This window comes from Antechinus flavipes, chromosome 4, assembly GCF_016432865.1.
Source record: "Antechinus flavipes isolate AdamAnt ecotype Samford, QLD, Australia chromosome 4, AdamAnt_v2, whole genome shotgun sequence".
NCBI classification, from domain to species: domain Eukaryota; kingdom Metazoa; phylum Chordata; class Mammalia; order Dasyuromorphia; family Dasyuridae; genus Antechinus; species Antechinus flavipes.
In genome coordinates, this window is record NC_067401.1 from 1280936 (window position 1) to 1293766 (window position 12831).

Genomic DNA, 12831 nt, shown 5'->3' on the forward strand with positions numbered 1-12831 from the left:
TGCCCCCAGCAAAGCCAAGGCCGGCTCCTCGTCTTCCACGGAGGGAGGGGTTCTAAGAGCCTGGGGTGCAGACGCTTGGTTTGGGGCCGAGCTGCCGAGTCAGCAGGCAAGAAGCTGCCATTCTGTGCCGGGTTCTAGAGCGGGCATTGGGGGCCCAGACTCGCACCTCCGTCCTGACGAGGCTTCTGTTCTGTGACCCAGATCATGGCCCTCTGCCTCCCTCCCAGCGGCTCAGAGCCCGGTGTCCCAGAATCCCGCGGGCCTGGCTCTTGCTCTGTTCCTTTCTCCCAGCCCGTCACGTGGCAGACGTAAGTCAGGTTAGGATTTTCCATAGAATGTGTGACTCACCTCGAGTTCCTGTGGGGATGGGGGGTGGGCTGAGGGTCGGGGAGAGGAAGGATAGATGGGGTTGTGTTTTTCAGAAGGGAATAGTTGGGGACGAATGCACAGAAGCCCCCTCCCTGCCAGTTTCCGCCCTTCCCGCCCCCCTCCCCCGCCTCTGGCAATGAGTCACTTTGAGCAAGGAAAATAGCTGTGAGCCCAGAGCCCCAGTTTCCCTTGTCTGACCCCCCCTCCCTCCCCTTCCCCTCCCCCCCTCTCCCCGGCCCCCCGACAGGGCAGGTGAGGAGACCTGGCTCTGCGGCCGCTGATGAGCCAGGGGATGACTGAGCCAGCGCCTGGGACCCAGGCCAGCCGGAGTCAGGGCCGGCCCCGTGGCCCCCGCGAGGCTGACGCCGGCCCAGGTGGCCCCTGGGGGCCCGGCCCGCTCCGGAAACCTTTGTGATTCAGGCCCAGCTGCCCAGAGTGGGGAGGCTGCGGCCATGGCCCCAGGAAAATCCTCAGGCCCACGGGGCGGCCTCGGACCAGTCTGACAGGCGGGAATGTCTGCCCCCTCCTCCTCTGGCCTACCCCCCCCCCCCAATTCGGGACTAGGTCAGTCCTGCAAGAACCCGGCAGCAGCCCAGGAGAGCTGGACTGCCCTGGCCCAGTCTGGAGAAGATGACGGGCTAGAGCGGGCTCCTAACTCCCCTCAGAGCCCGGCCCACAATGCCCTCCAAACTCCGGGCAAACCTCAGCAACCGAGGAAGCTCTCAGGCACGGGCAGTGGCCGGGCCCATGTGACCAGTGGTCAGGTCTGAGGCTGCTGCTGGGCCCCTCAAGCCAGAAAGGTGGGCCTGGAGACCCAGGGCAGTTCCCCGACTTGCCTAAAGTTGCCCAGGGAGTAAGCAGGTGGCCACGCCAGGATTCAACAAGGATTCCTCGATGCCAGGCCCGGCTCTGGCACTTGGCGCTTTCCCCCCCTCCACCTCATGGTAGTCTCTCAAAGTCATGGGGGGAGTCTGGGAAAAAATGAGCTCATTGGAGCAAGTTGTTTTTGATAAACGTGTCAGACGGGCCCCACCCTGAACTCAGGCAGCCCCATCTGGCCCGCAGATCCCCGGGTGGGTGCCCAAGCCCGGACCCAGCCCGCAGCCTCGGGAGACGGCCGCAGGAGGGCGTCCCGCTCTCTCCGGGCTGCAGAGCTTGCCCGCTGCCCTGCTGCGTCGCCCTGCGGACCTGGGGCCTTGCCGTCCGCCGACACCCTCTCCCATGCAGGGCTTCCCTAGGCGGACGGAAGCCCTCGGGGACCCGCGCACTCTGGCAGCCGACGCTGGCTCTTAGTTAGGCTTATTTACGTCCTTTTTCATTTATTTACAAATGCCTCCTGAGGACCCACGGCCCCTGCCCTGGGCTGCAGACCTGAGTCCCTCCGTTTTCCTTCATTTCAGGCTATTCAGGTTAAAAGGGCTGCGATAAAGAAACAAGGGAGCTTGGGAAAACCAGGGAGGAGGAACCGGAGGTTCAGAGCCACCTTTGTGATCCATGTGGTCCCAGAGGGAGAGCGGGAGGGGCCTCCCCCCTCCAGCCCCTCACTGGAGAGAGAGCACCCCCTTTGTCCCCAAGAGTCACAAAGATACGACTTCAAACAGCTTTGGAGACAGATGCTGGCAAGTCATGGAGCCTCAGTTTCTTCATCCGTAGAATGGGGATAATAATAGCTCCCATCTTCCAGATCAGCTTTCTCTAAAGTGCTCTGCAAACCTTTAAGACCATACAGCCAGTGGTCACAACCCCCCGGGTTAATCTGCATCGTTAACTGAGGACGCACTGGGGAATCTTCGTCTTGGGCCGAGGCCGGTCTGCTCCTTCCACCCTCCCACCCCCCCCGGGGCCGGCCGCGCCACAGGCCGACTCTGTGATCCCGTCTGGGATTCTCTTGGCAGAGATGCCGGCCACTGCCTTGTCCTGCCCATTTTACAGATTACTGCGACAAACAGGATCCCCCAGCCACTAATTGTCTGAGGTGAGATTTGAACTAGGCAAGTCCAGGCTTCCCGACTCCGGCCCTCACTGTACACGATGGCGCCCCCTGGCGCCTCACCTGGGCAAGCTGCCCCTTCCAAAGCTTTTCCCAATCTGGCTCCTTCCCGGCTTTGGAGGTTGCATCTCACTGATCTGCTCTGGGATGGCCTCCTGGGCTCCTGGGCCTCCGCCAGGGTCCCTGGCTGCCTTCTCAGCCCGCACGGCATTTTTGCCCTCTCAAGGCTGCTTCTGCCACAGGCGCCCACTTACCCTGGCCCCCTCTGACCTGTGCCCCCCCCAGGTCTCAGAGCTCCCAAAGGGCCGGGTCCCCCACTCTAGGCGCAGAGAAGGGTCTTAGCTTAATGAAGACCTGCGGCTGACTTGTCCCCTTGGACGGTGGTGACCCTGCTCCCCGGCTCCCAGGGCCCCCACTTGGTTCAGAGACTGAAAGGGAGGCCTCCTGAGGAGGGAGGCTCCTTGGCAAGTTTCATCTGGAGGCCCGCTGGCCTCCTTTGTCAGCCGCCCCCCTCAGGTAGGAGCTGAGTCCTGAGGCTTATGGGGTGGTCGGAGCCTCAAGCACGGAAGGTCACAGGAGGAGCTAAGTGTGAGAGAGCTGTGCTGGGCCGGCAGGAGTAACCAGCTCGGGGGGGACCTCCCGGGCCTGGGCGGCAGGTGTTGGGGAACATGTGGGACCGAGGGCGCACTGGAAATCCGGGGCAGAGGGCGAGGATGGAGCCTCTGAGGGGCTGGGACAAAATGGCCTCTGAAGGACCTTTCCCGGCCCCCTCCCCTCCCCTTCCTTCCCTGCCTCTGTCCCTCCCTCCCCTGCTTTGCAAACCGGCCCATCCGGGGATCCAGGGATTCCAGCCCCCTCCCTGGCTTTAGTTTGCTTATCTGTAAAATGAGGGGTCGGGGCCTCCCAAGGCCCTTCCAGCTCCTTGAGAGAGAAGGGATTGTGGGAGGAAGCCCCAGGTCGCCTTTGGGGCGGTGGATTTGTGTATGGAGGGGGAGGGGAGGCAGAGGCTCGTTTCCAAGGGGATGGGCCTAGGAGTAGAGAGGAGGGGGCCTACTGGGGAGCTAGGGCTCAGGTGGCTCGCTAGGCCCTGGCCACTGGCTGGGAGAGAAGGAGGGGCTCCAGGGGAGGGTCCCGGGGCAGCGCCAGGGTTCGAATCTCGGAGAACCCGGGACAGCACCTTCTTCCCTCCTCGAACGTGCCCCCTCCCCTCTCCCGCCCCCCATTAATCCCCAGAGGCCCGAGCGCTGCCCTCCCAACCCCCAGTTCAAAAGCAGGGACAAAGAAGGAGAACCTCTTTCCATCTCCGGATGCCCGCGGGGCTGGCTTCGGTCCCCCCACTGTCCTGCCCTGCCCCGCCCGCCCGGGCGGGGGAGCTGCCCAAGAAGGAGGGGGGCGGGGGGCCTGCCCCAGCCGGGGGGCGGAGCTTGGTCATTCCTCCGGCCCCAGCAGTCCCGGGGTCGCTAGTCTAGGAGGAGCTCGAAGCCAGGTGAGGGGGCCGCTGAGGCTCTGATGGGCACAGCGCCACCCCTCCGGGCCCTCTCCCCATCTACTCCTCAGTTTCCCTCAAAGGGAGATCGTCACCCATGTGGGCCGCGCCAGGGCCGTCGGGCGAGCGATAGGGGCGCAGGTGGAGGGGGACGGGTCAGGGAGAGCCCCGAGTGCCTCCTCCCTTCTTTCTGCCCTTCCCGCTTCCACTCGCAATCCCGGCCCCTGACCACAGGTGGAAGTGTAGCGCTAGGACCCGGGGGAGCAGCTTCTTCGGCCCCTGAACCCCATCCCCCGACCCCTCGGCCCCCGGCCCGAGGGGCCGAGGAGGCGGGGCGGAAGGCCCGGGGGCGGTGCTGGAAACCGTAGGCCCCGCCCCGGACACTTGGCCCCTCCCTCCCTCCCTCGCGGGCTCTAGCTCCGGCTCCCTCTCCGCCGGCTCCCTCTCCGCCGGCTCCTTCTCAGCCGGCTCTCTCGGCCCGGGCTGCTGCTGGCCCCGCGCGTCCCTTCCCCGCGCGTCCCTGCTCGGCCGCCTCCGCGCAGCCCCGCAGGTAGGGAGCCTGCGAGCCCGTCGGGGCCGCATCGGGCCGGGGGGAGGGACACCGGGGTCCCTCTGCATGCTCGGTCCCCGCTCACCATCTCCTCGGTCCCCGCAGGTGCCCTCTGAGCCGGAGCGGGAGCCGGAGCCGGCCCCGCCGCCGCCGCCCAAGATGCCCCTCCTGCCAGTCTTGGCGCTGCTCGCCGCCTCCTTGGCCGCCGCGGAGCCAGGTAAGGACGCGCGCGCGAGGCGGGGAGGTGTCCGAGAGCCCTAGCTCAAGCCCGCAGCTACTCGCCGCACCCCTGATTACGGACCTCCCCCCAGCACTCCGGCTCGGAACTCGTGCTTGTAACACCCCCCCCCCCAGCACTGGGACTCCGAGTCCGTGCTGGTACCGCCCCCCCAACACTCCGGCTCGGAACTCGTGCTTGTAAACCCACCCCCCCCCCCCCCAGCACTGGGACTCCGAGTCCGTGCTGGTACCGCCCCCCCAACACTCCGTCTCGGAACTCGTGCTTGTAACCCCCCGCACCCCGGCACTCCTGCGCTGCCTCGGCCCGCCCCCACCGGCCTGGTCGGCCCTGCTCTTAGCCCCGGCTCCTCCTGCTCTGCACCCACTTGCGCCCGACTTGGCTGCTAGGAGGCGGCGCTGAGGGCCCCCGCTGGCCCCAGCAGCGGCGGAGGCGGGCGCTCGGACGGGCGAAGCCCAAGCGCCGGGGCAGCCCGGGCTGGAGGGAGGCGGAGGAATGGGGCACTGCCCGGCATGGCTGGGGATAGGAGAAGGGCACGGAGCGCGGCGCGGAGGGAAGGCGAGGCAGGCTGTGGCGGCTCCCCGCCTCCTCCCCTCCCTCTTCAAAGGAGGGACATACCTTCGTCTTTGCAATGGAGTAGAGGGCTGGAGGGCGGCTCCCCCGTACCCCTCGTCTCCCTCGTCCCCCCCTTTGTCTTCCCCGTCCCCTTCGTCTCCCTCGTCCCCGGGCCAGCTCCTTCCATGGCCTGCCTCTACTTCCCCTCCCCTCCTCGGTTCTTTCCTCTCCGCATTTTGTTCCTGGGTTTAGCGGCTGCTGGAACCAGGGGGCCGTCCTGGGAGCCCGGCTCACTCCTCAACTTTAACGGGCTCTTAAACTTTTCGGGGGGGGGGGCTGTCTCTGAAGGGAGGATTTGCATTTCTCTCCTCTGGTGCACAGAATCGGCCCCCACCCTTCTCCGGGAGCCCTTCCCTTCCCCGGCTTCCCCTCCTCCGCTTCCCTCCTTCTCCCGGGAAGCTCCCCCTCCCCCGGGAGCCCTTCCCTCCGGGCCCCGTGGGGCCACGGCCCAGCACCTCCCCCTGCCCTGACTGATGACTGGGGAAGGCAGGAATGCAGCAGACTATATTAAGGACAACGGGAGCGCGGTTGGGAGGCAGGGGCCCCCAAAGTCTTTGTGGCGGACCTTTATCGGCCCCTCTGGGGCCAGCCACAGCAGACCAACCTGTAGGAGGACGGGGACCAGAAACAGGCATTTAGTGGGACAATGGCCACTTGACAAAGCGTTCCCTCCCTGGTGGTCAGCGGCTGGGGGCAGGGGCTGGGGCTCTTCAGCCCGCCAGTCTCCCTTGTCCCCACCGGCCCTGCTTTCCATTTGCTCCCCTGAGGGAGTGCTGGGGGGGGGTTATACTGGGAGCCAGCTGTTTGCACAGCAGCTGGGGCTGGGGGCAGCTGCCACCCAGGAAGGGCCCGGCTACAACCTCAGGCTTCCTAGCCTTTGCAGGCTTTCCTTCGCAGCTGCTGGCGCTGCCAGACCCAGGGTGGTGTTCTCCGGCTGCCCCAGCTCGAGGGGTTCCCTGCCGCTCGGTGAGCTGCACTCTGCGGGAGTACCTGTCTGGGGAAGGCTGGCTGGGGCTCGGCCTCCTCTCCCCAGCCTAGGTCACCTCATGGTACAAGAAGCTGCTGGGGGGCACATTTGCAGCTGAAATCAGGGCCCTGCTTCTTCCACCCGGGCCGGGGAAGCTGTTCCCTGTGCCTGCCTGCAGTGCTGGGGCTGCGGGTCCTCCTTTGCCCCACCCCACATAAAAAGCCCCCTCCCTGGGCGCTGCCTTGGGAGTCCCCTCGTTCAGACAAAGAGGAAGCCGTGGGGGGGCCTTAGGCCCGGCTTCTCTCCCTCCTGAACTCGGGCCCGGCCACAGCTGCAGGAGCTTTAACCCTCTGTCAGAGGGAAATGGAGACCCCGGTCCTTGGGCCGGTCGGGAGAAGAGCCTCCCTCCTGCCTCCGTTACCCAGTGGCCTTTTGGGCCCGCGGTCATGGGGCAGGGCCGTGGAATTCCAGGAAACTCCCCCGTCTGTCTTCAGGTGTCGGGAGCTTGTGTACGTGTGCGCGCGGGAGCTCCTGCGTGTATGTGCAGGCGTGAGTGAGCGAGAGGGATGGGCACTGAGGCAGTAGGAAGTGGGAAGCTCGCGGCCCGAAGGAACGATTTAACCGCTGGCCCGGGCTCGGCTGCCAAGTGCAAGAACATCCCGGGCTTCCTCAAAGCCTCGGCAGCACGAACGGGCCGGGCCGGAGCCCGAGGAGCTCCCCAGGGCTGCAATGGCCCAGCTGGCCCAGCATTCACACGCCGGAGAGTTTGGTGGCCGGGTGCCAAGGGCAGAGTCGATGCAAGTCAAGGACCGGTCTCCTTGACACAGATTCCTGTCTGGGGAAGCCTTGGAGAAGCCTTTGTCCCCTCCTCCCCTCCTCCCTCCAGGCTGGGGCTGCGCGTGGCGGAGATGCCCGGCCCGGCTGGCAGGGATAGGGCTGCCAGGCCCGGTCCGGCCAGGAGAGCAAAGCCCGGCCGTTCGGGTGAGCGTTCTCCGACAGTGTGGAGCTGTGTGTGATGGTGGGAGCCCCTCCAGAGGGGGGAGTGGGGGCAGAGACAGGCAGATGCCCCCCAGGCCCTGGCCAGGGGTGGGAGGGGGGGCAGAGACAGGCGGATGTCACTGAGCCTCATCCATGGATTTCTGTGGAGCAGGTTGAGGGTGGCATTGGGCCAGCTCTGTGTGCGACCCTCCAAAGCCAGCCTGGCAAGAGGCCCTGATTGAGATCAACGCCTCGGGGACAGGGGGCTCAGGAAGGGTGCCATGGTCAGCTCCTTTCTCCTTACTAAGCCTTCCCCACCCCCATTTACTGAGGCAGCGGCATAAGCAGTCATGTGACTGGAAAAGAGTGGGTCCCTTTCCGGGCAGGTCTGGCCGGCTGGTGGCCATTTTGGCGGGCCAGGCCGGGCGGGTACCTGCTCTCTGCCCTCTTGGGAGAACAGCGGTGGTCTGGATTTGGTTCCCGCCTTCTCCTCTTGTGGGGCACCGTAGCCTTAAAGGATGACTCCTCCCCTCCGGAAACCGCTCGGACCCGGGACTTTGTCCACCCTTTGCTCCCCACTATCCCCCCTTCCCCCGCCCCGCCCCCCCCCCGCTGTTTCCCAGCGTTCTGCTAGAAGTGCCTTGTGTATCTTGGGAGGCCCCTGGAGTCCGATGCTCTTTCTGACTGGGCAGCCCAAGGGGCTCACCTGGGAGCCTCATTGTCATTCCCGGGGTCACACAGTTAGGGAGGGGCAGAACCAGCCCTAGTCCCTCCCCCCGGGCCGTATTTCCAGGCCCGACACCTCATTCCTTCACACTACCCACACGCCAACTTCCAACAGGGATTCTGAAGGGCTTCTGCTAGCCCCGTGTCTGTGGTGCTGGAGGCCCCGGGGCCTGGGGGCTGCCAAGGCAGGAGGAAGAGCTGATGCCCCAAAGCAGAGCGTGGTGCGGTGAGGGCCAAGGGGGAGGGATCTGCTAAAGGTCGCGTCTGAGAGCTCTGGGGAGGGGACGGTCAGGGAGGGCCCCGAGGAGGCTTTCCACAGCAGGACGTGGGAGAGTTGGGAGGGAGGACTCTGGGTCGCTGAGGGACCCTCTGGGCAAACTCTTATTTTACAGGTAAAGAAACTGAGGCTCAGCCAGGTCACATGGGTAGGGTTAGCTGAGTACAATGTAAAGCACATAAATGGGGGGAGAAGGCAAAGAACCCCAGAATGAGAGATGGGGAGGCCAGTTCTGATGCCTCCAGCCCTGCTGGCTGGACTTTAGTCATTTCATTCTGGGTGCATCATGGAGAGGTTCTAGGTTCTAGAACCTGTGTTCTGGGTTCTGGGCTCTAGGCTGGGGCTGCCCTTCCCACTTAAAACAAATGGCAGATTATGATGTGTGGTCTCTTGGGATGGGGGATGGGGGTCTGGCTCCACAAAGATTGCTGAATGTTCAATGGGGGGTCAACGGGGAGCTAATGGGGAACGGGCTCCACAGAGCTTGATGGACTACCAAGTGATCAATGGGGGGCTAATGGGGAGCAGGATCCACGGAGCTTGTTGGACTACCAAGCGATGAAGGGGGCCAGTGGGGGATGATGTTCAGCCAGAGCCACGAAGCCTGGCCCAAACTCTTCACATGTCACACATCCTTGAACCCTGCCTGTTAAAACAGTCTTGAATTTCAGCAAAACGTGTTTTTCTGGGCCCAGCTTTCTCTGTCTGTTTGAAATACTCGGTTTCTTTTTCGATGCTATGTTGTAGAAACCTAGAAGTCTCATTTCGCTGAAAGTGTAGACCCTGGATTCTGACCTTGGCCACAGCCCCGAGGATGTGTGCACACCAGCCCCAATCTATAACTTGGTGGGGGAAGCGTCCCCCCGAGCTCCCTCGATCACGGCTGCTGGGTCCGTGCTGTCCCTGGTCCCTGTGGTGTCCCTGGTCCCCGTGATGTCCCTGGTCCCGATGACGCCCCATGAAGAAGCCTCTCTCCCAGTGTAGGGCAGCCTCTGTCCTGCCTCTGGAAGAGACTTTCTTGGAAGACTCTACATGAGTGGAGATGGAGGTGCCTTTCCCAGGCCCAGAGCCCGGCTTTATCTGCCCCAGTTGCTCAGTGCGTTTGTTCAGTGGGTCCCATTCTGGAAGGCAGAGGCCCAGTTGTGTATGGATCGATCACACCAGGAGGGTCTGGAGGAGGTCGGCCACGGCGGGAATCTGTCCCAGGACCTAGGGCGGCTCAGCTGGAAGGCTGGGCAGGGGCAGGGGGTGTCAGAGTGGGATCCAAGTATCTGAGGGCAGGTTCTCCTGTTCTGCTGAACCCCAGAAGTTAGAACTGTAGCCATGGCTGGAAGTCCCACAGACGGGTTCGGGTTTGGTACCGCGGGAGCCGTGGCTGGAAGTCCCAGAGACGGGTTCTGGTACGGGGGGGAGCCGTGGCTGGAAGTCCCAGAGACGGGTTCTGGTACGGGGGGAGCCGTGGCTGGAAGTCCCAGAGACGGGTTCTGGTACGGGGGGGAGCCGTGGCTGGAAGTCCCAGAGACGGGTTCGGGTTTGGTACCGGGGGAGCCGTGAATGGAAGTCCTAGAGAAGGGTTCGGGTACAGGGAGGAGCTGTGGCTGGAAGTCCCAGAGACGGGTTCGGGTTTGGTACCGGGGGGAGCTTAGCCAAGGTGAAATGGATCCCCGGAGGCCTGCTGGCGGAGGCTGCTGACTAATCCTTGGGGAATTGCGTTTAGAGAGATCCTTGTGCAGCTGGAGATCAGACTGTATAACGAAGGAGGGTTCCTCCGCTCTGAGCTTCTGGGAGGGTTTTCCATCTGCTCTCTTGAGATGAATGCTACTGAGTGTCCTGGGAAAAATGCATCCCAGCTGCCCTCACCAAACCTGCCGGCTTCCAGTGAGGAACGGCCCGGCTCTCCGCCCCCTCCCCCCGAAACTTCCCCCAGACTATTTCAGGTGCCTCTTGCCAGATGTCTCCCCACTCGGTGGCCGCCCAGGCCCTTCGAGTCGGGGATTCCAAGACCTCGGCTCGCAACTTTGGCCTCTGAGTGTCCACCGTCCTGGAGTATTCCAGTCCCAGCTAAAATCCCAGCTTCCCCAGGAAGCCTGCCCCTCCCTCTCCAGTGGCTCTGGCCTCCTCTGGGGGCCGCTCTGATTTATCTCGGCCGGGACTCGGTTGTCCACAGCCTTTGCTGGGCTTTCTCCCACTAGAGCGAGAGCTCTTTGAGGCCGGGGATCGTCTTTTGTCTTTCTTCGCATCCCCAGTACTTAGCACAGTACCTCGGCACATAGTAGGCGCTTAATATTTACTGACTCTACACCGGTTACAAAATTTAGTGACCCTAGGGACTCAGGGAACATGCTTCCATCATATGAAATCCTACGACCCGGGTACGAAGGATGTTGAGCCTGGGAGCTGGCTTTTCCCGTTGGAGAGCCACAAAATCAGTAGAAAAGGGACGTCCTCCATTTCCCTCGACCCTCATCCCTTTCCATCTTTGTGTGAGACAAGCTTAATACTCCGGCCGGGCTCACTGGGCTGACCAGAAGGCTGCGTAAACTCCTTTTGGGCCCTGGAACAGAGGAGCCCAGTGACATTTTTCTGTCTCTCTCTGTCTCTGTTTCTCTCTGTCTCTGTGTGTGTGTTTCTCTCTCTGTCTCACTCTCTCTCTCTGTCTCTGTTTCTCTTTTTCTCTCTGTCTCTGTGTCTCTGTCTCCTCTCTCCCTCTGTTTCTGTCTCTGTCTCTATCTCTGTCTCTCTCCTTCTGTCTCTCGATCTCTCTGTCTCTCTAACCCCCCTTGATTTGAGCCTGGCTAATAATCAGACAGTGGGGGAAGGGGCCACATTCCTTCCCATCCCCCGGGAAGGAAGGCCTGCCCAGGCCTCTGAACATGTCCTTGCAGGCCGGCTCCTCTGGCTGTCAGCACCTGGGAAGGCCGAGGGAGGAGGTGCCCCTGGGGGCTGAGCTGAGTGTTGGATCTGAGATCCTGAAAGCAGGGCCCCCCGAGAGCCGCCCGGGGCCGGCCTGAGAGGTTGGGTGGGCGGGGGAAACGGCCACTCTGCCCCTTCTCCCCTTTTACTCTCACCTCCCTCCTCTCTTGAGGGCAGCAGGAAGGTCTCTCCCCGCTCTGCAGAGGTCAGGGGGCCTCATGGGAGGCCCTTGGAGGGCTGGACTCTGGCCACCTTGACAAGGAGCAGACCTTGCGGGGGGGTGTCCCTCGGAGAGCGACAGCCCCACAGAGGAGCTGATGGGCGGCCTTAAGGGAGCTCTCCGGCCCCTCGGGGGCGGCAGTGATGCTGTCCAGGAGCGGCAGCTCAGGGTCCCGATTTCCAGCCACTCAGTCAGATCAGTTGGTCATTCGGGGTCCACTGTGCGCCAGGGACGGCTCAGAACTCCTCTGGAAGCGACTGGTGCCCCAGGCAAACTGCATTCACCCCCTCCCCTCCTGCTGCTCTGGGCCCGGCTCCCCGACAGTGTCGGCTCCTGGAGCTGTCCCAGTTCCGGTGGCAAAGCCCGGTCTGCACGTGCCGAGCCCCGGGGAGGGCCCCCCGGTCCCTGGGAGGCGGGACGTTGCCTGCGCGGTGGCTCTTGGCAGGAGTGGGAGGTTTCTCTGTTGGTGCCCAAGCTGCGGCAGCCCCCCCCCCATTCCTTCCAGATAACCCTGGGAAAGCAGCCCCTGGGCTCCGCAGCTGAGCCGGGCCTGGCGGGCGCGGAGCTTCGCCTGCAGGTGCGGGCTTGAGAGCTGGGAAGGAACCAGGCTCTCCCCGGGATCCTGCGCCGGCTCCCCCTCCCTTGCCCTCCCCCAAGCTGAGTCAGATGCCGGAGCCTAGCCCATCGAGCGACGTCATGGATGTTCGGCTGCCGGGCTCCCCCGGGTGCCAGGGGCTGTGCTGGGGCTGTGCTGGGGCTGTGTGAGCCAAAGCTAAGGATGCCTTCCCGGGGGCTTCTGCTCTGTCCGGGTGGTTCCCCTGCCCTCGGGCCCCCCTTCAGTTGGACCAGTACCGAGGGCTCCCAAGCTGCCTTCTGCTGCCTCCCTTTCCACAGCTCACAGGAAGGAAGGTGTGGGAGGGGGGCCCGGGGAGCCAGACCTGGGGAGCCAGACTCCGACCCCCGACTGCTGCACCCGGTCACTCCGTCGGGGCCCAGGGAGCTGAATGTGGGGAGCCAGACCCCAACCCCCGACTGCTGCACCCGGTCACTCCGTCGGGGCCCAGGGAGCTGAATGTGGGGAGCCAGACCCCAACCCCCGACTGCCGCACCCGGTCACTCCATCGAGGCCCAGGGAGTCAGATGTGGTCGGCTTTTTCCCGGCCCCTGAGCAGTGATCGGAGGTGCTACGGCCCCACTGGAGCCAGACTTGGAGTTTCCCATCATGCCCCAGTCAGACGTTCCTGAGGGCTCACCCGGCTCTCCAGCCCCTTGATGGCAGCTCAGCCAATCGTCCAGCACCTCCAGGTGTGGGCAAAGTCGCCCGAGCCGCCTCTGAGACCACAGGAAGCCTTCTGGGGTCAGGTGGAGTAGCCCTGCGGGCAGGCAACGAGGGGCCGTCCACGCGGAGGAGGCGAATATCATCCAGGCCCTTGCTAATGACTCTGAGAGACTGAGCGTCCCCACTATCAGTGAGGTCTGTTTATGTCCCAGCATTCTGTGCC

At 63.8% G+C, this 12831-nt stretch overlaps 1 protein-coding gene across 1 annotated transcript in view; it reads left to right on the forward strand.

Moving 5' to 3' along the window:
- Positions 1-4130: 4130 nt before the first annotated feature.
- Positions 4131-12831, forward strand: part of COL18A1 (collagen type XVIII alpha 1 chain) — a 93950-nt gene continuing 85249 nt past the window's right edge. Inside the window, exons 1-2 of the mRNA XM_051998307.1 lie at positions 4131-4395; positions 4501-4612. Coding sequence (XP_051854267.1) covers positions 4555-4612 — 58 coding nt within the window. The 5' untranslated portion in view covers positions 4131-4395; positions 4501-4554. The remainder of the gene's footprint in view (positions 4396-4500; positions 4613-12831) is intronic.